This window comes from Ammospiza nelsoni, chromosome 16 (assembly GCF_027579445.1).
Source record: "Ammospiza nelsoni isolate bAmmNel1 chromosome 16, bAmmNel1.pri, whole genome shotgun sequence".
Taxonomy (NCBI): Eukaryota; Metazoa; Chordata; class Aves; order Passeriformes; family Passerellidae; genus Ammospiza; species Ammospiza nelsoni.
The window spans coordinates 19,129,701-19,156,527 of record NC_080648.1 but is presented as its reverse complement, the minus strand read 5'-3'; the positions used below and the strand labels follow the sequence as shown (position 1 = coordinate 19,156,527).

The window sequence follows — 26,827 nt, the reverse complement described above, 5'->3', positions numbered from 1 at the left end:
ACAGGGTGTCCGCAGCAATCAGAGATGTGTTGGGAGTAGCAGGGGCTCGTCCCTGCCCACCCAGGGCTCCTCTGCAGCTGTGCGCCATCCTCTCTTGCAGCTGGAAGCAGAAGCTGTCTTCCGGGCCATCACTATTGCCAGCCAGACCAACTGTCCTCTCTACGTGACTAAAGTGATGAGCAAAAGTGCTGCTGACCTCATCTCACAAGCCCGAAAAAAAGGTGAGTGGCGGCTGGTGCTGCGCTCAGCCTGGTGCTGCCACCAGGATGCTGGATGATGTGGTCCTCGTGTCCTCGTGGTTGTTTTGCCAAGATCAGCACTGTGCTTCAAGTGCTGTCTAGTGCTTCCCCTTCTGCTAGGGAGCAGTTAGCTTAGGAGTTTGCCTGACTTGTGAAGGGCAGGGTGACACTGCAGTAGCATGGAGCCACCTCCTGTTGACAGTCAGGTAGCATCAATATGTGGGGCACAGGTAGGAGGAATGTGTTAAACACCACAGTTTGTCTGCAGCTGTGAAGGGCTCAATGAGGATGCTTGTTCAGTGCATGTGGGTTGTGCTGCTCTGGCCTCCCTTTGAAATGCTCACCCCTTGGAAGTGCTTGGGTGCCCTTTCAGGATGCTGGGAGCTCCCTTTATCAGTGGTGCTGGAGCACAGAGATGCCCCACAAGTGCTGGCATGTGCACGGCTCTGTTCAGTGGGCTCTGTGCCCCTGCCCCAGGAGGTGTGAAGGGAGATTCTGGTGCGTGAAGGATTTGTGCCCTTGAGCAGGAGGACCCTATGGTGATGGCATGGGTCTGGGTATTCTCAGGACATTGCAGGCTGTTGGTAGTGCTGTGGAGCAGAGAATGCCACCAGGCTCCACCTAAACACTGCTCTTTCTGTGCCCTCCTGCAGGCATTGTGGTGTTTGGTGAGCCCATCACGGCCAGTCTGGGGACTGATGGAACACACTACTGGAGCAAGAACTGGGCAAAGGCTGCAGCATTTGTGGTCTCTCCGCCTCTGAGCCCAGACCCAACCACTCCTGACTACCTTAACTCCCTCCTGGCCAGGTAAGCGACAGCTCTGCTGGGGATACTGCTAGGAGAAAGTGCCTCTGGGTAGGGAAGAAAGGTTAGTCCAGCCTGAACAACTTCACTGTAGGTATGTAATGAACTGAGCAGTGAAATGGCTCTCACTCCAAGCCATGTTGGTTTGTCTTCAAGAGTGGAGGGAAGACATGTTAAGCTTAACATCACTAATGAGAAAAATACCAGTAGTCATGAACCATTTTAAAAGCCCTGAAGAAGACAGAGAAATGAGGACAAGCTAAAACAGACTTGTCAATGGAAGGATTCACCGAGCTGGAGAAGTGGGGAATGGATGCTTGGGTTGGGATGCCGCATCAGCACGGAGAGCATTACAGGTTAGACAGGCTGCTAGGAACCCCAGTCAAATGCAAAGCAGATATATCCACACACCTATGCAGCTGAGGAGAGCATTGCAGGTTAGACAGGCTGCTAGGAACCCCAGTCAAATACAAAGCAGATATATTCACACACCTATACAGCTGAGCAGCAGCAGAACCTGCTGAGTGCAGGAGACCTTCAGGAGCAGCTCTTGCACATCTGGCTGGGATGGCAGGTTGTTTTTTCATCCTGAAGGAAGATGGTAAAAAAAGGATTTTGTGAAAACAAAGACAAACCAAAAAAGTACTTCAGCAATTTGTAATGACCTTGCACAGTTACACTCCATTCTCTCACTGGCAAGGCCAGCGCAGTGGCTGAGGACACTGAATGTTTCTGCCCTGTCTGTGTGCCGTGTGTCCATCCCCCTCCACTCTCAGGCCATGTTTGTACATCAGTTGTGTGTGTGCTGCCTGATCTGTTAGCCAGGGGAATGGCTGGCACTGAGAGGGTTGTAAATGGAAATGTCCTTTGAGGTAATGCTGGAAACATCTCTACCAAGATGAACAAGGGATGAGGAGTCACTAAGAGGTGTCTCCAGCACAGCATGTTAGGATAAACCTGGGTTGTGCCAGAGTGGAGATGCTGTGTCTGGGTGTAAGAGAAGTGCCAGTGCATTTGCAGTCTGAGTATGTAGTTTACCCTGCATTTTGCATGAGGTGTTCGTTTGTCAGTGAACAAGAGACCCCTCAGTGCACACTGGATGTATTGTGTAGGTGCAGGTCTTCACAAGTGGCAAGGAAATGTGAGCCCAGCTCCTGAACTGGTTTTCTACTCCTTACCTTCCACTTCCAATGTAGCCCAGAACTCAAAGAAGACACAAGCAATTCTTGGTCCCTGCAGCTCATAGGTGTCTGTCCTGGCACCTCTGCCATACCGTTTTCTGTGAGGCTGCAGCAGGAGGAGAGACTGTGAGGTTCCAGCGGGGCTGGATGGCGTGTGTGTCTCCAGCAGGAAGCGTGTTGTGTCATCATTCTGGGCCTCTGTCTGTACAGTTCATCTGGCATATGGCAGAAATGGTCAGAGGAAGGTGGAGATTACCAGTGGATTAGAGCAGATTTGCAGCCTCAAGGGGAGTCACTGTCTGCACTGCTGAGGTGCTGGAGGCCCCTTGCCTCTTGCAGGCAGTGCTGGGAGCTGGCCTGCCTTGCTCTGCTTCCTTTTGCCTGGCAGCAGTGACTTTCCAATTGCTGCCTGTCCAATGTTACCTGAGGACTCAGCAGCCACTGGATGACTTCTGGGAGCCATGGACAGCTGCTTGCCTGCCTTGTCTGTGGGCAGCTCTTCCTCTTTCCTAGGAGCAGGATGGGTCAGGGTATCCCATCCGTCCAGGTGCCCTTTGGCAGAGGGTGACGAGGCCCCAGTGAAGCGTTTCTGGGCATCCTGCAGAGCTGCTTCTGGGCAGTCCCAGCTCCCTCCATCCCACTGCAGCAGGCTTTCGTGGGCTGGGGGAGGACGGTGCTAGCTCTCAGCATGCAGGAGCTGGCATGCACAGTGCAGGGCTGGCTTGTGCAACTGGGACACAGCCCTGGAGCAGAGAGGCCTCTTCCTCCCTGTTGTGGCAGAAGGGTTCTCTCAAGCAGACCTGACAAACTGCCAGAAATGGATTCCAGTAGGAAAGGACATCTTCTGGCCTGACACAAAGACCAGCATGTTCCCTAGGACCTGAGCTGTTGACTTTTCTTTTGTACAGGATGCTGTGCATGCTGGGGTGGGTGGCCCAGCATGGCAGAGGTCTCTTGCCCCCAGGGGCTGGATCAGGTGGAAGTCTTCAGGCTGAGGGACTGTGGAAGTGAGGGTGCAGAGTAAAAAAACTGAGCTGGGGGCTGCTTGTGGCCAGAGGAAATCCATATCATGTGTCTGTTGCTGTCTGACTGCAAACGCCTGACAGTGGGTTTGTTCCACCCCTCTGCAGTGGCGACCTGCAGGTGTCGGGAAGTGCCCACTGTACCTTCAGCACTGCGCAGAAAGCCATTGGCAAGGACAACTTCACAGCGATCCCAGAGGGAACCAATGGCGTAGAGGAACGGATGTCTGTCATCTGGGACAAGGCTGTGGTGAGAGCCCAACCAGGGGAGGGGCAGAGTGGGAAGAGGTGGTTGCCATCTCACGTGCCCGTGCTACTGCCCTGTAGAGCTGGGCACCCAGCTTGTTCCCTCTCTGGCTTTGAGAGTCACGTCAAGCTGGGGCAGGAGAGGTGGTGGTTGCAGGCTTGGGCTGAACATCCAGAAGCTGTAACTGTGCCCCCAGTTCTTGGTCTGTCTGGCACTAGCTAGTAAGATCAGCCTCAGAAGCTTGGGCCCAGCCAGCCAGCACCTTGTGTGGGAGTGAGGAAGGTGCTTCCCAGGGCTCTTACTCACCCTTTCTCCATAGATGGACTTAGCTCTCTTTGTGTGTGTGCAGGCCACTGGAAAGATGGATGAAAACCAGTTTGTGGCTGTGACAAGCACTAATGCTGCCAAAATCTTCAACCTGTATCCACGAAAAGGGAGAATAGCAGTGGGCTCGGACAGCGATCTGGTTATATGGGATCCTGATGCAGTAAAAATCATCACAGCAAAAACCCATCAGTCTGTAAGTCCTCTGCTCTTCTGTGTGAACGCTGGAGGGTGGCGGGTGAGTAGTTTTGTCGCCTGGCTGCTGGGAGCCTGGTGCTGTCCTGCTTGGCTCTGAGGAGGAGGGACTGAGCCCAGGCTCTGGGCAGTGCCTGTTGTGGCCAGGGATTGAATGTCCATGAGCCCGAGGCACATGGGGCTTTTTTCCCCCTGCTGGAGTATTCTTCTTCTGACCCTGGCCTATGCAGGTGGGAAGACACATTCCTCCTTACCTTGGTTCCTCTTTCAGGCACAAATTTTTTTCCTGGCATTGCCACAGTGCTTTGTTTCTGCCTTACCTCAAGCCTAGGTCCTGCTTTGTCTGCTCTGGGAGTTCTTCCTCGCACTGAGCTTCAAACCAGCAGGTCCTGGTTCATGTTGGGGACTCTGGTGGGCTTTTACTGTGAGGGGCTAGTGAGCTACAGGAGGCCTCTGAGCATGCAAGGCTTTAGGGGTGTCTTCTGCCTGCATTGGTGACTCCAGCAGTGAGGTGTGGGGACTGACCCACCCTGAGTGGGCAGACTGTGCACTTGTCCCTCCTGACCATCATCCTGGGGTTGCTGCAGGTGGCTGAATACAACATCTTTGAGGGGATGGAGCTCCGTGGGGCCCCACTGGTTGTCATATGCCAGGGGAAGATCATGCTGGAGGATGGCAACCTGCATGTGACCCAGGGGACTGGACGATTCCTGCCCAGCAGCCCTTTCCCTGACTACGTCTACAAGCGCATCAAAGCCAGGAGGAAGGTGAGGAGGTGGGGATGCCAGGAGACAGAGTTGGGTTATTGGTAGCCCAAATTGCTCTTATTAACTGGTTGGTTTTCATTTGCTGTTCTTGCTGGACCCTGTTAGCAGTGCTGCAAACTCCTGGTGTATTTTGAATATACAAAATGACTGAGGCTTGGATAGGGAGCCCTTTGTGTTAGTGATGTGCCATGATGGAGACATATGCTCCTTAAGGTTAGCAGTGGTAATGTCTCTCTTCATCCCGTCCTGCTGCGCAGGGGTCTGGAGGGAAACACTGTTTAAAATGAAGAGATTGGCCAAAATCGCCTTCTCCTCCCTGATATGTGCAGCATAAACCCCATCTGGGGGATAGCCTCTTGCACTGGCTCTGCACACCTTACAGGGCAGTGGGGCTGTGCCAGGCCTCAGTGCTGCAGGACTATAGCAATGTGACATCCTTCTGCAGGGGGACTGAGGAGCTGATAGAGCTTGGTGTTCTCTGGGCTCAGAAAAGTGTCATTGTCCTCTTCTCTCTGGTGACAGATGGCAGAGGTGCATGCTGTGCCCCGGGGCTTGTATGACGGACCCGTGTTTGACCTGACCACCACCCCCAAGGGGGGCACCCCTGCGGGGTCAACCAGGGGGTCCCCCACGCGTCAGACCCCGCCCGTCAGGAACCTCCATCAGTCTGGATTCAGCCTGTCAGGTGAGTACGTGCTGTGCCTGGGCTGGGAGGGGGCAGAGCCACTGGCCCTATGTCCCTGTCCCTGGCCTGGGGCAAGGGGCAGTTAGAGGGCAAGGGGCAGTTGGTGGCCTGCACCAAGGTAAGCACAAGAGTGGCAGGGCAAGATCCCATGTGTCCCTTAAAGGGCATGGCTGGAGCTGCACCTTGCAGGAGCAGCCAGGCAGACTGCCTGGAGGCCACTGTGGCCGTGGAGGCCAGCACAGCATCCGATGCTGTTCCTGCTGTGTGGGTCTGTTCACGAAGCATCTGCAGAGACGTTAAAGCCACTGCGGCTCTGAGCTGCTGCTGGAGTTGGAGAGGGAGCAGGTTGCAGTAGATAGCCTCTGGAGGGCCTTGGCAGGACTCCAGGCTGCCTGACTGCTCAGTCTGTGAAGAAGGTGCTCTTAACTTTACTTTGCCCGTTCCCTTTGTACTCTGATCCTATCCCAGGTACCCAGGTTGATGAGGGCATGCGCTCAGCGAGCAAGCGCATTGTCGCGCCCCCGGGAGGCCGCTCCAACATCACCTCCCTGAGCTAAATGTCCCGGCTGAGGAGGAGACAAAACCCTGTTCAAGCAAAGGAGGAAAAATGGTACATTGGTGTTGAAGAATGAAAAGAAATAAACCTGTTCTGAAGAATCAATAAGCCTCAAGCCTTATGTTTCACAAATGCTACTTGCTACCTAGCTTTAAAGATGTTGCTTCATTTTGTTTTTGCATAGCCTTAAAGTTCTGTTGTTGTTACTGTTGTGGGTTTGGTTGGGTTGTGTTTTGCTCTTCCTCTCTGTATGCATGCTGCTCGGACAGGTTGCTCGGTTCAATGTTATTGGTGTTGAACGTGTGTGGGATGCCGTGGTGTGGGACAGTGGGAATGGCCCACAGGGCGACCCGGCCAGGCAGGTGAGGGGCAGGGTCTGGCCGGGGGCAGGATGTCGGATGGGGAGGGCAGGTGCACTGAGCTCATAGGGAGAGGTGGTCTGTCACGTTCATCTCCTTCATCTCCACCCAAAGCTCTGGCGTTTCATCATGAGGCCTGTGGGGGAGCTCGAATCATCTCTGTAACAGCTGTCACAGCACCTTGTGTAAGGAGTTTTACTACTTTGTACACTTTATTAAAAAAAAAGTTGTTCCTTCAAACAGCTCATGTTGTCGGTTGGCTCTTCTCTTCCTCGGGCCCCTGCAGCTTGGCAGGGGCAGTGCCCAGCTGGGAACTGGGCTGGGCAGCACAGGGGTTTGGGGGGTGTTGGGGCTGGAGGGGCAGCAGCATGCAGTGCTCGCTGCTACACCTGTCAGGGTGTTGGTGTGGCTTCTCAGGCAAAGGTAAAGGTATTGGCAGAGCAGCACAATGCAAGTGTTTGTAACAGCAGTCCAGTTTGTCCACGCAGTCTCTGAGCCTGGCCTGGCCACCATGGGCTGTGGCTGCCTGGCAAGAGCTGTGCCTGTCCTCTGTGTGTTGACAGGGACCAGCTCCACGTGGCGCTGCCTGGGCATGGCTTTGGGGCCATCCTGGCCAGGCAGCCTTGGAGGCTGCTTTCTGTGGACTCCTGTCAGTGAAATGCTCCCCTTCCATCAGGCATTGTCTGTTAGAAGGAAAGGCACTGCCCTACAAAGCTTGCAAAGCATGTAAAAAAAAGTGATTTTTGTTTAAAGACTACAGAATTAAGGGTCAGTTTTGGCTATGCTAAACAAATACACTTTTCCCTCTCCTTCTTTAGTATTTGACCTTGAAATATTTTTTTTACGTGTCTGCAACTCAGGCAGGGCAAGCTGTCTCTGCCGCAGTCCTTAAAGGGACCAGGCTGTAATAGTTGTGCCAGGGTGGGGAATGCTGTGCTTACAAGCATTGTCAAGTTCTTCCATCAAGTAATTTAGGCTTTTGCCTGTTGCCTGGTAGAGAATAAGCTGAGACTGTGCCTCTGTGTACAGAGGAAGAGGGGAATAGAGAGATGGTTGTAGAAACCTTTAAATTTCTACATTTTAAAATTTTTAAAGATGCAATGTTCTTTCCATTTTTAAGGACTTCAGTTGTTTTGGGGCTTTTCTGACCAGCCAGTGGAGAGGTATTTCTGCAGCAGCAGATTTTTCCCTAGTGAGGAGCAGAGCTGGGATTTCAGATAAATACACTTATGGTAGGTGCACCTCTGCCTGCACCAGAGCAAGGCAGCGATGGCGATGTGCTGTGCAGGAGACAGGGACAGCTGTCAGCACAGGCCTGCTGGTGCCAGACCTGCTGGAGGACTGGGCAGAGAGCCGAGGATCCATGGAGAATGCTGGAGGTGCTCTGGATAGCCTTTCAAGCAACAGGACTTCTCAGTGGGGTGGAGACTCCATGTCTCTCTGCCTTGGACTCATCATTCCCAGGAAGGCTATCCTCACTGTTCCTGAGGACAGTTCCTGCTTAAATCAAGTGTGATTTCAGTGGTAGAGACATTCAAAATATACATTTAAATTCCTATCTGATTTTGGAAGCCAAACTCCAACAAATTCAGTGAGCTGCAGCAGTTGTAACATGATGGTGAATGTATTTTTCAGGCTAGACTGGTAAGGCATCTGGATTCACCAGCACCTGGTTGTTACAGCTTGGTGTCCACATCTGTCTGCACATTGGCTACCGACCATGCCAGCCCTGCTGGGTACATGGAGAGAGCACTAATGGGCAGGAAACCTTTGCTGCCTCCTCGCAGCTAAGGAAGGAGCTCATCTCCAGCCTCCTGTGCCCCCTCACAGGATGTTTGCAGGAGCTGTCTGTAAGCAAAGGCCACTTTTGTCACAATGCATTGGTGAAGATCCTGCATCTGGGAGCCACCTCTTCCCGCTGGGGAACCAGCCATGAGCCCATCCATGGGAATGCCAACATCTGCAGAGCCCTGTGGCACAGCTGTGGGCACCTCCCAGCACAGTGCAGCACTGCCTGCATGGTGACACCAAGGGCTCTGGCACCTGCCAGCCAAGCCAAAGTAGTGAAAACTGTCTTATCCTTTGTCTTGTGGTCCCGTTCCTGCCCTCAGGAAAGGCAACATGATAGGATCTGTCTGACCAGCTGTGGCCCATTGCAAGGCAGCCCCCACAGCCTCTCATAGACCCTTGGTCTGTGGGATGAGCTGAGGGAGGGGTGCCCCAGCTCTCCTCCGTGCCCTGGGCTGCTGGCACGGTCCCAGCAGCAGCAGAGGACAAGTCCACGGCCTGGCATTGTGAAGGTCGATGGGTGGGTGAGCCCCAGTGCCACGAGGAGTCCCCTGCAGGGGCTGAGCTGCTCTCAGAGGTTGATGTTCTGATTGTCCTCCCTGTGTGGGCCGCCACTTTTTGTCTCTTGGATGCTGTCATGGTGGGCTCTTACCCTTGGGATAGAAAAGGATGATTGAACTGTGAGGAAAAGCCCAGGCAGTGCCAAGACCCCATAGAGGTACAGCTGCCTTGGAGCTGCCCACTGCCTGGCCTGAGCTGCCCCTCGCTGCACAGTTCCTCCAGCCCTGAGTGCCCCAAGCTCCTCCAGCCCTGAGTGCCCCAAGCTCCTCCAGCCCTGGTGCCCCAAGCTCCTCCAGCCCTGGTGCCCCAAACTCCTCCAGCCCTGAGTGCCCCAAGCTCCTCCAGCCCTGGTGCCCCAAGCTCCTCCAGCCCTGAGTGCCCCAAGCTCCTCCAGCCCTGGTGCCCCAAGCTCCTCCAGCCCTGAGTGCCCCAAGCTCCTCCAGCCCTGGTGCCCCAAGCTCCTGAGCCCTGAGTGCCCCAAGCTCCTGAGCCCTGAGTGCCCCAAGCTCCTCCAGCCCTGAGTGCCCCAAGCTCCTGAGCCCTGAGTGCCCCAAGCTCCTGAGCCCTGAGTGCCCCAAGCTCCTGAGCCCTGAGTGCCCCAAACTCCTCCAGCCCTGAGTGCCCCAAGCTCCTCCAGCCCTGAGTGCCCCAAGCTCCTGAGCCCTGAGTGCCCCAAGCTCCTGAGCCCTGAGTGCCCCAAACTCCTCCAGCCCTGAGTGCCCCAAGCTCCTCCAGCCCTGGTGCCCCAAGCTCCTGAGCCCTGAGTGCCCCAAGCTCCTGAGCCCTGAGTGCCCCAAGCTCCTCCAGCCCTGAGTGCCCCAAGCTCCTGAGCCCTGAGTGCCCCAAGCTCCTCCAGCCCTGAGTGCCCCAAGCTCCTGAGCCCTGAGTGCCCCAAACTCCTCCAGCCCTGAGTGCCCCAAGCTCCTCCAGCCCTGAGTGCCCCAAGCTCCTGAGCCCTGAGTGCCCCAAGCTCCTGAGCCCTGAGTGCCCCAAACTCCTCCAGCCCCGAGTGCCCCAAACTCCTCCAGCCCTGAGTGCCCCAAGCTCCTGAGCCCTGAGTGCCCCAAGCTCCTCCAGCACAGCCCCCCCTGCCCTGTGCCGCCCCCCAAAACTGTCACAGGCTTTGGCAAGGGCCAGTGCCTCTGCTGCTGCCTCTGGATCAAAACTTACTTTTCTCTGTTGAAAACAATGAAGTCTCTCTGGAGCATTTCCAGGTGCTTCTGGAGGTGGCTGGCCTTTCATATTGGAATGGAAAAATAAAAGATTTAGGGAATAAATTCACAGTTTACACAGAAGAACATTGCAAGGGGCAGTTTCAATGACACATGGCAATATGTTTAGGCACAGAGCATCTTTCGCCCTGCAGTGGGGAGAATGGCATTAAGGCTCTCCTCTTGCAGTAAAGCAGTGCATACACATTCTGCCCTTCGCCACAGGGAAGATGGAGACAGCTTTAGGAATAAAGTTGGTCACAATGGAAAAAATCCTCTGTTCAGTTTACTGTGGTCTTGCTAGATGGCAGTCATTGAAAAATGAAAGGCCTACTATGCTTGTACCTGTTTGCTCTCACCTGGGATGAATTGCTTTTGCTTGTGTCTTTCTCCTTCTTAGCCAAGCGCTTTTTTTTTTTGTGAAGAGGTTTGGATTCCAGGATCATTTCTTCCAGTTCAAAGGTTGGGTCACAGTTCAGTCTGCCTTTCTGGAGTGGAGAAAGAAGTGGCCTTAAGCGATCAGAGCCTGTCTTAAGGAGTCTCTCATAACCTGGACTGCATTTGGGAGCTGAATTTTGTAAAAAAATGCATTAATTATAATTGCACATGCAGCCAAGAGCGCTGGCCATACTCCTGATATACTTTATCAGTCCCTTCAGATATGGACGATATTCAAGGTGTCACGGTGGCTCCTTTTGTGCTCCTGCTTCTACTCTGCCCTTTGCCTGCTTTGGAGTGGCAATGAGGATGAGGACAGTCCTGGCTGGGTTGTGCCTTTTTGAGAGTAGCACAACAGCCCAGTGGAACTGGTCTTCAAGCAACAGAGAATCATACCCACCAGAGAGAAACCCAGCAACAAGGGCAGATTTACAATTTACAAATATTCATAGTTTAGCCCAACTTCTGCTGAAAACCAGTTGGAGTAGTTGGACTATTCTTTATAAGGGTTATGTTAGTTATGTGCTGTTTTAATTCAATTTAAAAAGGCCCATAAATACAACTCTAGTTCATGTGCTATTTACTGTTAACAATGAGCTTGTTGGGGAAGCATTTCAGGAGAAAACAATTCCCCTAAGATGGTGGGTGATCTCCAGGCTGCTGCTGAGTCCCTCCTGGTGCCCTGGGGTTTTGGACGTGGGGAGCAGCATTGCTCAGAGCATGGCTCAGCACGAGGGGGCTCACAGGCACCGTCCCTCCCACACAGATGCACAGCTCAGTGGGCTGTAGCACCAGTTCTGCACCCAGAAATTCTGGGAACATTACAAACAGGGCATATCAGTGTGGGGGCACCCACACTATAGTCTCCCTCCACTACTCTTTGCTGCACACTCACGGAAGAGACAGCTCTGCCTGGGTCTCTCTTTTCTCCTTGTGACACCTGATGCTTCAGTGGAAATTTGTCAGAATGCCCCAGTGCTGGGTGTGAGGAACCCTTGCACTCAGATGGCCTTACCACAGGAATGAACTCTGGCAGTATTCTTTTCTGGAGAACAGCATCCCAGTTCACATCAGACAGGTACGGGAAGGACTGGATGTCCTTGAGCTGAGAAAAACGTTTCTCGGGGTTCAGCTCGAGCAACTGCAGCAAGAGGTAAAGGGGAGAGATGAGACCATCCCACAGGGCACCCATTCTGTGGAGCACGGCTGAGGACACGTGGGGCCAGAGACACTGCCTTGACGCTGGCATTTGGAGCAGTGCCTCTCCTGCTCTGGCTGGGAGTCCCTTCACCGGGGTATGCCACAGGCTCACAAGATCTGCCTCTGCTCACTCCCATTTTTACAAATTACTTTTATCCCCATTGTACAAGCAGGCAATGAGACAGTACAGTGGCATTAAACAATTTGTCCAATGTTAAAAACAAGCATTTGTTTGGAATAGGAAGTTCCACTCAGGTGTTTGTGCTTTTAGTACTGGATCAGTAAAACATCCTCTTTTCTCACTCTACTAAAGTAATACTCTATTCCAGTGTGAAAGTGTGCCTTCACACTGCTCATTTTCATAATTTTTTAACATTGCTGTAGGGATTACTTGTGTGGAAGGAAAGGGTTGAGGTGGTCTCTGTTCAAGGGTTACACATTGCATAAACTCCCGATACCTGGCCCTCCTAAAACTCAGCAGGAAAAGCAGAGGATCCAAAGGCTTTGGGGAATTTACAGGCAAGGTGACGTGCAGAGCCCTGCCCTGGCGTGCAGCCAGGCACCAGCCGTGTCCCCAGAGCCCGGCTGCCTCTGCAGAGCCCTGGGCAGCCCAGCCAGCGCTGCGGCTCCGCAGCACAAACACAGAAATGCACAGCGATGGCTGAGCCGGGACGGAGCCACAGCTGGCGTCATGTACAATGCATATGGCTGCTAAACCAGATGCAAAGGAGTGCTGGGACATTTAAATAACTGCGACACTGTATTATTTATTCACATGGGAGCCTCCATGACTTGCGGCCTGCTGTGGTCCAGGTTTTCCTGCTGGAAAACCAGCAGGAAACACACAGCCAGCATAGCAACACACAGGACATCTGCAGCAAATATTCCTGTATTACTGTTAAGCTTAATGAAATACTGGCTTCATTGAATTTTCAACAAATGGAGATATTCTGCAATTGTCTTTCTGGAAAATACACCATGATTCTGTCCCAGCAAAGAATTGACAGTCTCTTTTTGTTAAAATGTTTGATAATCTATTTCATTAGAAATTATAAAATACATATATATATATTATTTGGAACAAAAAACAGTTGAAATCTACATGAAGTACTACTTCATTGCCCACACTTATTTGAGATTAAAAAACTATTTACATACTTCCTTAAAATTTGCTGCCAGTGCTGCTATGCAGGGTGCAAGTTCTCAGCTTTGCTGCCACTGTTAAGCCCAAGTCTTGTTTATTGAAGCTATGGCTTCATTTCAAATGGGATTTCAGCTTCAAAATTATTCCAGTAATGATTTTGAAGCAATTTTTGTAACAGCTTTATTGAAAAAAAATTGCAATGGTGCATAAACCACACGGCATCAAAATATTACGACAGCGTCAGCACTTCTTGCAAATATTTCCATTGCTGGAAAAAATGTTTCTTGAGGATTAAAAAAAATGTGATTCTTGGAGTAAATTTATTGACACACGTATCAATATCTGCTTCTAAGTGAGTTAATTCCAGAGGGCACAGCTCTGGAAGCCAAGGCTGCAGCAGCTGTCCCCGCGTCCCGCCCGGAGCAGCGCAGCTCGCTGCGCGGCCCTGGTGCAGCTGACGTTTGTTTGTCACTCCGCGCTCTGCAGGTGCCTGACCCGGCCTGGCCATTGCAGGCGCAGGCACCTGGCACCGCCAGCCCCTCACCTTCCTGATGAGCCCCACCATGCCCGGGCTCCACGCCGCCGGGAACGCCACCGCCGCCGTCCTGAGCACGCGAGCGATGTCACCCGGGGAAGCGTTGGACCGAATGTGGTACGGCCTCTGTGGGAAACACCACAAGACAAGCGTGAATTTGTCTGCTTTTCAGACTTCTTGAGGAATCTGGTTAGAGCACAGAAGCTTCATACAGTCTCACTGTGCAGTCCCCAGCCTCCTGTGGGACATCTCTCCCTTGTGCCATGGCTCAGTCGGAAAAACAGAATGTCAGCAAGAACTACACTAATAACTGGACATTTAACAGCAGGACAGGCAGGAGCAAACCCCAGAAGTCAGGGTTATCAGCCAGTGGGAATTTGCTTGGACTTTTCATTGTTTTTATCTTAAAAGGCTGTGACAAATAATGGTGTGGTTAGACCACTCCTGATACTCCCTGTAAAACGTTTTTCACCCATGCTGGGGACAATGCCAGTGAAAAACAAGCTGTTGCTTGTTTGCCTTGCCCCCTTATATCAACCCAGAGGGCCTCACAGGGAACTGCTACAAGACGTTGTTCTGTATTGCAGCAGCTTCTCTGAGCTCTTAGCCATGATCAGAATAACCCTGGTGAAGATGTGATCTCTGATTCCTCTGCTGTGACAAGTCCTAAAGCCTTGAATTCAGCTTGGCCATCTCACCTCACCTCTGCTGTAAAGCGTTACCGCTCCCCAGAGCGTGTCCAAGGGCAGAGCAAGCCATGAGCCCCACACGTACCCGGGTCCTGAGCAGCTCGTAGGCAGTGACTCCCAGCGACCACCAGTCCACGGCAAAGGAGTAGCTCGTGGGTTTTGTGGAGCTGAACATTTCAGGCGCTGTGAAAACAGGGGGGGAAATTGCCTTGCTGCAATCCCCAGTGGAATTGAGCAACAGAGAACCCTGAGCCCTGCCCTGCCCGTGCTGCCACAATCCTGCACCGGGGCCACAGCAGCCCTCAGCCCTCTCCACATGAAACTCTCTGTGCTTCTCTGCCCCAAGCCCAGGAAGAGCAAATTCCTTTTGCTGACACGGGAGCTGCCTGCATTCACAGTCAATGCGCTCCAGAAGGAACACTTTCACTCAGCCCAGGCATGAGGTGGCCCCAGTGTCTCCTCACCCCCCTGTGAAGGAGGGCACACAATCCCCAGTGCACTGAGGCATTTCTGGGGGGGACCCCTGTCCCCAGCCTGCGTCCCCTCCCAGGGGGCTCCTCACTTCACCCTCTGCGTGTTTTGATGTGGATCAGGAAGAAAAGATCCCAGCTCTAACCAAAGCTGTCTCCGCCTGTGTCCCACCACAGCACTGCCCCCAAGCCCTCAAATGGAGATTCCAGAACAGGGAACTGCCTTCGGTTCTCACCCATGTAGGGCTTGGTGCCAGCGATGGTGGTGACAGGGCTCTCCTTGGTCAGCATGGTGGCAATATTGAAATCAGTGACGTGCACGTGTCCTGAAAGACAGAGGCCAACGTGTAACAGGCTTGGCTTTAATTTCACACAAGAAATAGCTCTGAATCAGAAACATAAAGTAAAATACTCAATAGAAAGGAGTTTCCAGGTAAAAAAGTCTGGTGGGAGAACTGATAGAAAATATTTCAGCTTGCGGGCTGCTTGCAGATGTCTCTTGTTTAAAATATCCCCTTATTTTCCCTTTGGGGAACCAGAAAATACAAGAGTCCTCCAAAAAGTAATTTAGCGGTGATTGTTTTGAGTCTTCCTATATTTCGGGATCAGTCTGGGAAAGAAAATGAACTCTGTGTCTGTCCAAAGCTTTCTTAGCTTTTCGAAGTTTGTTAGAAGACAAACCTTTGCTGTCATGGATGAAGAAAAAGAATACTACAAGTCACAGTCAAAAGGACACTGGAGCCAAGAGTATATCCCCAGAAAAAACACTCTAAAACCTCTGCAAGAGAGAGTTAAAAAAATCACAGTGAGCAGAGAATAGACTCAAAATTCATCCCAAATTGTAGCATCATTACAAAAGTTAGTAGGTTGTGTCTTCCTGGGCTGAATGCAGCTGCAGAGACTAACAGAGCCTTTTCCTCTTTGTTTTCCCTCTCCAGGGAGTGCTGACCTGCATTCCCACAGCCACGGTGACCCCGGCTCCTCTCAGGAAGCTGTGTCACCCCAGTCTGAGCGGCACAGGGTTTGGGACAATGGGGCACAAAGCACCCAGCAGTGAGGAGCGGCCCAAAGCAGCCCCGTGTGGGATGGGCAGTGCCAGGCCCCAGGCAGGACGGGGCTCTGCAGGGTCTGTGCAGGGCAAGAAGGACGGAGCAGGGCAGGACAGGGGCCCCAGCACCTGGAGGCAAAGCCACTTTGCTGCCAGCTCCTAAATAAATCATCAGCCCCTGCTCTGAAATTGGAGGCCATGTGCAAACGGATCGAGTCTGGCTCGGCGCTGCCAGGCAACCCTGGGGACACAGACCCTGTCACAGAGCCAGGCAGGGCCGCCCTGGCAGCTCAGCATCTCTGACACAGCCTCTCAAGCCATGACAAAGCAGCTGTGCCTCCTCCCTGCACCAACTGTTCAAGCACCTTGCTCTAGCTGCTAATGAGGATTTCTCACAACAATACAGTTACCTGGATTTTAAAAAAAATATGATCTAACAAAATGTTTCTCTTTACAAACTAAAAATATGAGACAACTCTTCACTGTGAGATCTTTGCTGGGAAGAAATGTGACTGAAGAGCCATGCAAGAATATAGTCAAGAGTTTTGCCTATGAAAAACTATAGAAAATCTGATAGCAATGCTTATACCTAGCCCCTAATCCTCTTCATTGCTCCCTCCCCATGCCAAATGCTCAAGGAAAAATTAAATACGTGACCAAGGCTTATCCATTGCACCATAATTAATTCTGTTGTGCACAAACCCTGCAGTGACACAAGCATTGCCCTTCAAATGACGCATTTTGAGTAAGTTTTAAACAAGAACCAAGAAAATGTTAAAATCAGGTGTGCTGGGCTCCTGATCCCAAGCAGCACCAAACATATGGTCTCCCAGTGTCTTGTAGGGACACCATCAAGTCAGTGAGCCAAAGGAGGTGTTGGCTAAAACACCAGGGCAGCCCCAGAAACACCGCAGCATCTCAGGCTGCCCGGTGCCCTGAAGGTGCAGGACACTGCTGCTCAAAAAGCAAGAGACAGCGAGCGAGCACAAAGGGATGGGAGGATCCTGCTCCCAGCTGGGCTGAGCAGGAGAGCCCCGCACCAAAGGACGGCAGCAGCAAGCACCGAGAGCGCAGCTTGTCTCCTGCTGTACATTTATATAAACATACAGTCTCCTGGCTGCTGCTGAATGCCGGCATGACCACGGAGCACGCGGCACTTACCCCGCTCATCCAGTAAAATGTTGTCGGGCTTGATATCCCTGGGGAGCAAAGCAGAGAAGGAGAGACAGCCATTAGCCTGAGAAGCGGCAGGAAGCTGCTGCTGGCACCCCAGGACAGCAGCTCTGGGACACCGGCGGGGACACTGCACCCTCAGAGCCTGGGGCTGCCCAGGCTGGTGTTCCCCTTTAGTTCGGGTGTGACAGGGTGACAGCCCGCCGGCACCAGCAGCAGCTGCCAGGCTGCAGGGTGGGCAGCGCCCAGCCCAGGGCACCCACAGCCGGTGTTCCCCTTTAGTTCGGGTGTGACAGGGTGACAGCCCGCCGGCACCAGAGCAGCTGCCAGGCTGCAGGGTGGGCAGCGCCCAGCCCAGGGCACCCACAGCTCAGTCAGGGAGTCTCTTTGTCGTTTTCCTCCTGTCACTTTTCAATCTATTTCAATACTGTATGAGAAAGGGTCCTCAGTACAAATTAAAGTATTTTAACATCATTGTTTTAGATACAAATGGGTTACCCACAGGTTTTATTCCTAAGTAAAAGGATCCCAAAAAATAATACCTATAGCAATGCTGTAGGGAAACACTTCAACTGAGGGCAGAAAGCATACACCTGATACTCTGATACAGCCACAGTGTCACCCGAGTGACTTTACAAGCCATTACCTGGCTTTAATGAGCTCATTACACCAGTGCCCATTGAGCACCTGGCCAGCTGGTGCCCCAGAGAAAAGGTGCCAGCCAGCAGGCAGGGAACAGGTGCAGGGACCTGTGCCAGCTGGTGCTCCCCACCCGGCACAGGACGGCCCAGTGAAGAAATGAACACGTTTTGGATTTTATCTTTAAAAATTCAATCCTTAGGATACAGTTTGAGTTCTCCAAGCCACCTGGAATCAAAGCCCCAAAATATATCTAATTGTCATCTAATAGCTTACAGTTTTCTGGCACCTTGTTACCCAGCAACTTCCAGTGGGTTATAAACACTGGTTCCCTTTCTGGTGCCATCCCTTCATACAGGTGGGTATAGGGACGGGCATCATTAGCAGAGCAGGGCAGTGTCAGGTAAGCAGCTGATTTTCCCCATAAGCTCAGTGGAACTGTTTCCTTTTTTTTTCCTCCAAAGTTATTACTTTTTAATTTCTATTGCGTCTGTTTCTGATCTCCCTCAGTCTGGCATACAGCCTCAGAAATTACACCAGCACAGTAAGATCATTCTCAGGATGCAAACAAGTACCAAGATAATTCTTGTAATTGCTCATTTGTATATTTCTTTTTTATAAGCTGGTTCTATAATTTCCTAACCTAAAAGATAATAATATTTCCCATTCTTTTACACCTAGGTGGGAAATAATTGCAGCCTGAGTTTTGTGTCTCTGCACAGTTTTGTTCAGCCAAACAAAACCATTGCTTCCCTGTCTCCTGATGTTCCCAATTACAGCTGTTGCAGCGTAATTGCCTCAGACGAATCACTTTATCAATCAAATACTATCCCACTGGGTTACAGTGTTAATTAAACAACTTGCATTACAGTGTTAATTAAATAACTTGCAAATTTTACAGCCTGCCATACATGTTTTGTTGTACTTGATTTACCTTAAGCACATGCAGCTGTGTGAAAATGACACTGCGACCTCAGCTGCAGTTTCCCCCACTCCTGTTCACACCGGGGCAAAGATGGGTGCAGGTAAAGCACAAAAGCAGCAGTGTGAAAGGGTGGGAGCTGTGCCCCCCTGCAGCGGAGCAGAGCTGCTCTGGGCTCCTGTGGTGCAGGGACAGCAAGGGGTCATTCATCCTGCCCTCGGAGCCTGCACATGGCACTGGACACTGTGCTCAGGACAGGCTTGGCCCTCACCAGCTCCTCGCCATGGGTGCCTTCCCCACTAACAACCATTTCCATTTTACGCTTTCCATGCTTGGTTCTTACACTGCACAAGAACGCCCATCTGGAGCGGCATTTCTAAATGCAGTGACCTTCTCCCTGCAATCACGGACCCTCACAACCCTCTCTGACCATCCTCCCTGACAGCTGACTCGGCCAAACTCTTGGGCCCTGAGCTTTGTGTGCCCATGACAGCAGCAGGAGAGCCGTGTGTCTGTCCATGCACAGCCAAACCTGCTCCCAGCCAGGGAACTTCTGCCTCCTCTGCTCTTCTGCAGGTCTGCAAAGGTATGGGAAGAGCTCAGGCATCTTTTCCACTGGCCATGAGAAATTGTGGTAGCCAAAAAGAAACTCTCAGCATTTCTAAAAAGGGATTTACCTCATACAGGAAAAAGTTGTGTTTGGGCCCAGTCCTCGTATTTTGGTGCAATACGGAGGAGGGCAAAGGAGACATCTTCAAGCATGAACACAGGAGTTCTGAGTGCTGACACCTACTCTCCCTGGATGAGGATGGACATTAATGAGTTACAGCTAATTAAAACCTATCAGAGACATATTTTTGCAGGATCAGTGGGCAATCAAATATGCTATTTCACAGCTATCCCAGAGGGACAAATCAGATGGTCTCTGCTGTATCTGAAATACTTTTCTGGGGGAAGCCTTGTGTTTCACATAAAAGCAAATACACATAGGAGAACATGTTGTTTATCACTTAGGCTTCTATTTGTTGTTTCACATAAAGGAGTAACAAGCCTGCCTGTGGCCTGGCTGACCTGTGGATGATGTGCCTGCTCTGCAAGTAGTCAAGGGCCAGCACCAGCTCACAGATGAAGAGTTTCACAGTCGCCTCTTGGAACCGCACGTTTTGTTGGAGGTGGTAGCGCAGGTCCCCTCCGAGCAGCAGGTCAACCACCATGAACATATCCTCTTCATCCTGGAATGAGTACCTGGAACAGCACACACGTGCTTCAAGGACGTAAGTAGCAATGAGAAAAGACTGGTAATAAGGGAACATGTGGTACTTCTGGGAATACTCATCATTTCTTGGAATTTTTCACTCCAAATTTCACAACCTTTCCATGTTCTGTTTCCCACCATTGTCACACTTGTGACAACAATTCAGTCTCAGGTCCATAACAGAGTCAGAGCAGATTGTATGAACAGCTCAGGATGGGTGTTCTGCCTTCTCTGAGCACCAGCAGGAGGTGACCACAGGAGCCAGGCAGAGGAGCCTCAGCTGCACCCTGGCCAGAGCCAGCACTGAGGTCCCTGTGCCAGGGCAGCACCTGCCTGGGACTGTGTGCTCAGCACCACAGGGGCAGCTGGTCTCTGCTGGTCCTCTGTGAGTGATCTCCTTTGATGGGCTGCGTCTCTCTGAGAGGGGCTGACAACCAGCCATGAGCCCTTTTCTCATGGGCTTTTCCTTAGCAGCACACTGCTGGATGTGCTGACCAGCGCCACGAGCCAGAGCAGTGCTCCACACAGAGCTTGTGGGCTGTGAGTCACCCAGAGGGCAGGAAGGACACGGGAATGCCAAAGGCATCCTGGAGCCAGGGCTGGCATGGCAAGAACAGCAGCAGGGACACTTGGATGGTTTGCTCTGTGCAGATCCCCAGACAGACACCCTGGTCAGCTTTCAGCTGCTGAGAGAGCTTTGCCTGGAGCTTTGTGTTCAAGTAGGAAAGACAAGGTTGGAGATATTATATGGGAGCTGCAGCTGCACCTTTACCATTCATACCCCAATGAGAACCACTCTAAATGGCAACAGCAGGAAAATACCAAGAGTTCACTGAACTGCACTCAGGTTACAGGAGATTTTAAAAAGGAAGAATTATGCAAAGATTTTTGATCTTCAGTGTATTTTAGACTATTTTGTGTGCGTGTGTGTTTAGCATTGATAATTTCTACTTTATTCTAAAAAGAAATCAAATTTCCAATAAATGCAATTACCCACAACCCTAGAGGAATGCTGAAACTACAGGATATTGGCCACTTTATCATGCAATATGTGAACTCACACCCCTTGGAACGTTACTGGTGTCCTCATAAAATTTAGAAGAAAGAAATGTCAAGGGATAACCAGCAAAGAGCTCTGCCTGGCCATCAAACCCACGCTGCCAGAAGTTGCTGGTGATTGCAAAGAGCTCCTTTAAATACAAGTGGGCTTGTGGTGACAGCCAATACCTGCCTGGGACAGATGAATAAACTCTCTTGTGCTGCCTGAGAGGACAAGGGTGATAACTGCTTAACTAAACAGGATTCCCCTGAAACAAGAGCCCCAGTCGGTGGAACACACCAGGTGCTCCCAGGACAGGTTTAAAGCGGATGAGGAGGGTCTGATCTCAAAAGTGTCTGCAATTGACTCAACCAGTGAGCCAAGGCACCACCTCTTACCATAAATTAACCAGGAAAGGGTGTTCCAGGCCCTGCATAATCTGCAGCTCCTTGAAAACATTTCTCACTTCATTTCGCTCCACACACTTCTGTTTGTTCATGTATTTCATGGCGTACATCTTCTTGGTGTCAGTCTTTTGCACCACACAGACCTAGGAGAGCAGTCAGGGGATAAAACAGAGATGATTTGTCAGCAAATCTGGGCAGGTAAAACCCAGTGACACGAGTGTTTTCCAGCAGCTCTGGCAGTGCTGGCACTGCCAGGGCACAACTCCATCCGCCAATGCTGCAACACTGGCACTGCCTGGGAATTTCACCCAAATAGAAATTTGGGGGAAGGTAAGAGGAAGGAATTTATCATCACAACATGGGAGACAGGGAATCACAGAGAAGTCAACATTTTATTTAATGCCATTCACTAACCATCATGTCCATTCCTCCCACCCGGTACTGCTGGGAAGAGCCTCCTCCACCACAGAGCTGCAGGTCAGGCACTGGGAGCAGCACCTGATCCTCACTTTCCTGAGCAGTGTCACTCAGTTCACAGGTAATCTTGGGCTTTGTTTAAGGGTACTGGGCTTTGCTTTGTGGCTACAGAATGGAAAAGGATTTGGGCTCTGATTCCTTTCTGATTACCAGGAATTGAAGGTCAAGGCTCACTGACAGTGCCTGGGCTTTGGTTCTGTACTCTCATGTGAGCCTCCAACTCATCTATTTCCACCCAGTTACATCTCCAGCAGCCCACATGGTAATTAATTTCCAAAACACTCACTTTTCCAAAGCTGCCCTTCCCAATAGCTCGCAAAATCTCAAAATGGTCGAAGGTAACTGCAAGAAAGAACATTTCAATATTAAATGGCTGAGCAAACATTTGGTGAAATTATGTTATTTCTACTTTTTATCCTTATGAGCTTTTGCCCTTCAGGGACAAAACTCACATGCTCAGCTCAAAATTCACCAGCTCAGATGAACTGGTTTAAGAGATGCGAAGAAAGATAATACAATTGCCATAAAGAAACAACTGCTGTATAATCATGAAACACTGTTTTGGAAACAGGGGTCATATTTCTAAACCAAGGTTTAAGGAACAATGTTTAGATAAAAAATACTGACCTAACCAGCCATAAAAAACATCCTTAGCAAAAGCAGCCAACACTGCTGAGGTCCCCAGGCTCATGTGCCAGGCAAAGGCAATGCTTTGAGGCTCAGCTTCCCTCATCCCCGTTGCTCACCCCAGCACAGCCAGTGGTCTCATCTTGACTACTCTGGGAATCAGATCTCCTCGTAGCCTTGAACCTTCTGTCTGGTTATTATATTTTCATTTCACTTGCTTATTATCCACACCTGTCTGCTCAGAGGAAATGCTGAGAGAAAAATAATCCTGCCACTCTACTTCAGCTCAAGGTAAACAGAGCCCTTCAAGAAGTTCAAACAGAAATTGTGGTGCTGCAGAAAATAGTGAAATTATAGCAACAGCAATTTGGGAAAATATGCAAGAATTGTTAGGACTGGCACTGGAGCACGTACACAACTCATGGGTCCCAAAGGAAAAGCCTCCCTGTGGCACAGCTGCAGAGATGGGACTGGTGCCCACCACCTGCTGCCCGTGCCATGGAGCAGTGTGCTCTTTCCTACTGTACCTAGACGTTCTTAATTAATTACAATTTTAATTGAAATCAGAATGAGGACAAGATTGTGACATCTAAGGTGAGATAGCCTCTGGTTACCAATTTGCAAGATAATGGAAAATTCCCTAGTGGGCATCTGTGTTTCAGCTGGGTTTCTCTCCTCTCAGTATATTAAAACATGACTTGTTAGAGAAAAAATGCAGTACCACTTTTTGAATTTGTGCAGGGCCATGGAAACAGAACTGCACTGGTCTGCACACTGTGTCAGCCTGCAGGAGCGGCCCTGAGCTCACTGACACCCAACAAGCTGACAGCAAACCACCCGACACGGTCAGGCCAGGCCTTCCTGGCACTGTGCTTCTCAGTGGCAGAAGCTGGTGCTGTGTGAACACTGAACCCAGAGAGATGCAGCAGAGACCAGCCAGGAAAATCCCACAGCCAGAGCACAGCACCCTGAGGAAGGTGGTCAGGAACACAACTGCTCTTTAACCCAAGCAAGCATCAGTGGTTGCTTATGAGAAATGCCAATAATGAGCATTTAGATGCAGCAGGAACAAAATCTTCAGGAAAACTTCACAGCACAGATTTCTTTTGCACTACAGAAATGGAAAAAAATATAAAAACTGAAGAAAAACGGTAAGCAGTTGCATTAATAATTTGGAAACTGAAGCTGGTTTTGCTGAACAGCTGCAGACTGGCGGAGGCACCACAGGGCACATTGGAACAGCATTGATGGGTTACCCAGCTCTTTGTCTGCTTTACGTTTATTACTATGTATTTGTATTTATCCACATATGCATATTGTTGCTTTACCTAGGTGAAAGCCCATATGGCAGTCAGCAAGCTGACTCATGCAACAGCAAATATATTTATGGAGCAATCTTTTAATGACTGTCTCTGTAATCTTGGCAGCACAGGGGCCCTGGCCTCCAACACTCTCCCAGCAGTAGTTTTCCAGCTCCTTTTGCAGCCAACCCATCCTGCAGGCAGTCCTGCCCAGCTGGGCAGCCCCCAGGAGCAGCCATGGGAACATCCATCGCTCCAGCCACCTTCCCACCACGCTTCTGCCCCTGCTCCCTGTGCTGGGACCTCCAGAGCAACCTCTGCAGCCCCAGAGCAGCAGCATCTTGTCCCTGCCTTCGAGGTGCCTGGCAGCGCCCCAGGGACCCCTCAACACCAAAGCTCTGCTGGCAGTTTTGCTTTCAGGGCTGCTGGAGAGGAGGCAAAGGGACCCCAAGGCCAGAGCACGGCCCTGCAGGGCCCAGGGCACAGCGCTGCTGCTGCTGCTGCCCCGCACAGCCCCAGCTGGCCTGGGACAGCCGGCAGTGTGCAGCCCCAGCACAGGAGCTGGCTGGCACCCTCAGTCACTCTGCAGCCCCAGGCAGCAACAGGAAAATGCTTACCATCCTCGTTCCCAGCAAAGGGGGGTGACCTGCTGGAGGTGCTCGCCCCCATGGTGCGCCCAGCCCAGGCTCAGCCCTCTCTGCTCCTCTGGGCTCCGCTCCCACACTCGAAGCCTCTGGTTCAGTTCTGCTGTGGGTCAGCCCTGCCAGACCTTGGCAGCTCCTGCTGACGCATCCTGCAGAAGGCAGGAAGCAAAAGTTCATCATTTACAGCTTGCAAATGTCTCGCTGGAGTTCCCTGCTCTGAGGACAGGACTGACTGTCAGGGAAAAGCACATTGCAATGGAGCTCACTAGAGAAACCAGCAGCACCACAACCTTGTACCTCAGAGCAGGACTCTGCCCACTACAGGAAGGGCAGGAGCAGACCAGCAGACACAAAGATCTGGTTCCTGTTTTCTCTATCATTCAGCACGTATTTTGTAGCTTCAGGGGTGACTAATTGTAGTGAGACCAATATCCAAAATAAATGGACATACTGACTTGGCTAGATAAAACCAAAAGGCACTTTTGACTGCTGAGGTCATGTAAAAGGGAGGGGTAAAAGCTACGGAAGAAGAAATTCACAGAATTCACCTTTTGATTTAAACAGTTACCCAAGTCTTTCATTTGGGAAAAAATCATACCGTTCTGGTATTTCTAACAAAAAGATTCCATGTAAAATAAAGGTATAGCTTCCACTCAGGTTCTTCAGAATTTTTTTGGATATGAACTATGAACAGAACAGTAAACCTGATTTCTGGCTTGATGCTGGCTTCAGTGTCTGGATTTCCTCTCCCATTGCAATGGGACAGGTTTGTTCATTAGCAGGGAGTACAGGAGTTTTCCAATCTTTCCAGACATGTCTGTAGAGTTTACTGACACCTGAGAGAGCTTGAACACTCTGTAAGTTACAGCAGCCACTCTATTTTTTAAGCATTCACATGCAATACACCTTTATGTGCTTGTTTTTGATAGACATCCCTGTGACATACAACTTTATACCTTGCTGCAAGTATAAAGCCTTAAAAGAACAAAATGAGGGAGTACAAGTACAGCAAGATCTGGACCGGGTCCAGCCCAGAGCATTCTCCAGGGCATCTGTATGTTCACTGAACATTTCCTCAGATCTACACTTTGGAAACTACTAATAACTTCACTTCTTTAAATTAACAAAATTATGGTTAATTTGAGCAGAAGCAGAAAAACATCTAAGAAAGATGTTGGAGAAAAGAGAATTACAGGGAACTGCATCTGTCATGGGATACAATGAGTTACCCCACCAGCATATGCAGCTCCTTTTCTTCAGCTAACCAAAACAAAATCTTAATTTCCCATCTCAGAACTGAAACAAGATCCAGCAAGAAAACAAATGAAGCAGCAAATGCTTACAATTCCCATCAGTGCTTCTGATGGAAATCAGAACAGGAACAGATCAAGCCTTCAATCTCAAACAAACCAACAGCAGGAACCCTTTTTGAGTCCCAAAACTTACTCTTCAGAATAAAAATAGACCTTCAGATGCAACAGCCATAAATCAGGTTCCCATACCACAGGTTCCCAAGGAAACTTCCTTGCGCAGCAGTTTGGAGCCAAGCTCATTTTTGAAAATACATCAATACATACAAGCTCTGAGGAAGGAGTGCAGATATTCCTTGAAGTTAAGCTAGCCTGAGCAATAATTACAAGGATTTGCACCTTTACAAAGTGCAGCCGGGGGATGGAAATGATAAATCTTTTACTGTTTCACGCTGCAAAGTCACAAAACCATTAAAATCATTACTTTTCCTGGGGCCAAATGTACTAGGTGTTCCACGCTAACGTCGTGCTCGGCCGGCCCCTCGCTCCCTCGGCAGCGCCCGGGGCTCCTCGGTCACGGCGGATTTACCGGCGGGACGGGGCGTCCCGGCCCACAGCCCCGAGCGCACGCACCGCAGCCGGCCGAGCGCGCCTCAGCCGCCGGAGGTGCGCGGAAACCCCGAGCAGAAGGGAGGGGTGCAGCGCGGGATGCGCTCCGGGGGCACCGAGGGAAGGGCCGGGGGCTCAGCCCAGGACGGGCACCGGCAGCACCGGCACAGTCACCGCTGCGGGGCTGCCGAAACCCTGCAAGGGGACGGCTCCCTCCGAGGGCTCACACACCATTTCTGTCAGCGCCTCTGCGCTACCCGAGGAGCTGGGACCGGGCGGTGACACACCCGGAGCGACATCGCCCGGGGCTTTGGTCCCAGAGGCGCTGACCCGAACTGCCCCGCAGCGCAGCGGTCAGTAAGAGCGAGGGGCGGCGTCCTGAGTTCCTCCCTCGGTGCCCTGGGCGTCTCCCGCGGAGCTCCGGGGGTCTCTGCGGTTCTCCCCGCCGCAGCCGGGGCTCGGCAGGACCCCCCGCCCGAACGCGCTGCGGGCAGCGGCGGAGCCGCCGGGCGAGCCCCGCGCGTCCCGACCCGCAGCGAGCGCCGTCCCGCCGAGCCCCCGCCCGAGCCCGCGGATCGGAGCCCGCTCCGGGCAGCGGCCCCGGGGGCGCCTACCTGGGCAGCGGAGCGCGGGGACGGCGCAGCCTGCGGGCGGAGAGCAGAGGAGAGCAGCGGCAGCCGCGGCGGCGGAGCCAGGAGGCGGCCGGGCCGGGCCGGGCCCCGGTGGCGGCGGGAGGAGCCTGCGGCACCGAGAGCGACACTCGCGTGGGGCCGCGCCGCGGACACGCCGCCAGGAGGGTGTCCAGTGCCTGTGCCTGTGCCTGTGCCTGTCCCTGTGCCTGTCCGTGTCCCTGTCCCTGTGTCTGTGTCTGTGTCTGTGCCTGTCCCTGTCCCTGTCCCTGTGCCTGTGCCTGTCCCTGTGCCTGTGCCTGTCCGTGTCCCTGTCCCTGTGTCTGTGTCTGTGCCTGTCCCTGTCCCTGTGCCTGTGCCTGTCCGTGTCCCTGTCCCTGTCCCTGTGC

At 51.7% G+C, this 26,827-nt stretch overlaps 2 protein-coding genes across 3 annotated transcripts in view; one reads left to right on the top strand and one right to left on the bottom strand.

Annotated features, from left to right (window-relative positions):
• The window catches only part of DPYSL3 (dihydropyrimidinase like 3), a 28,793-nt gene extending 22,169 nt beyond the window's left edge, over window positions 1-6,624 (top strand). For both annotated transcript variants that reach the window (XM_059483397.1, XM_059483398.1), the window contains exons 8-14: window positions 101-221; window positions 893-1,049; window positions 3,358-3,499; window positions 3,846-4,016; window positions 4,603-4,782; window positions 5,305-5,467; window positions 5,936-6,624. In XM_059483397.1, coding sequence (XP_059339380.1) covers window positions 101-221; window positions 893-1,049; window positions 3,358-3,499; window positions 3,846-4,016; window positions 4,603-4,782; window positions 5,305-5,467; window positions 5,936-6,024 — 1,023 coding nt within the window. In that variant the 3' untranslated portion in view covers window positions 6,025-6,624. The remainder of the gene's footprint in view (window positions 1-100; window positions 222-892; window positions 1,050-3,357; window positions 3,500-3,845; window positions 4,017-4,602; window positions 4,783-5,304; window positions 5,468-5,935) is intronic.
• Window positions 6,625-8,741: 2,117 nt separating this feature from the next.
• On the bottom strand, window positions 8,742-24,164 carry STK32A (serine/threonine kinase 32A). Its single transcript, XM_059483720.1, has 12 exons — window positions 23,924-24,164; window positions 21,665-21,720; window positions 20,893-21,044; window positions 19,272-19,445; window positions 16,628-16,665; window positions 14,655-14,744; window positions 14,034-14,131; window positions 13,269-13,385; window positions 11,396-11,521; window positions 10,302-10,430; window positions 9,902-9,966; window positions 8,742-8,823 (listed from the first exon to the last, which is right to left on the bottom strand). Exons 1-12 carry the CDS (start codon window positions 23,973-23,975, stop codon window positions 8,742-8,744), a joined length of 1,179 nt encoding a protein of 392 aa, XP_059339703.1. The 5' UTR covers window positions 23,976-24,164.
• Between the last annotated feature and the right edge of the window lie 2,663 nt (window positions 24,165-26,827).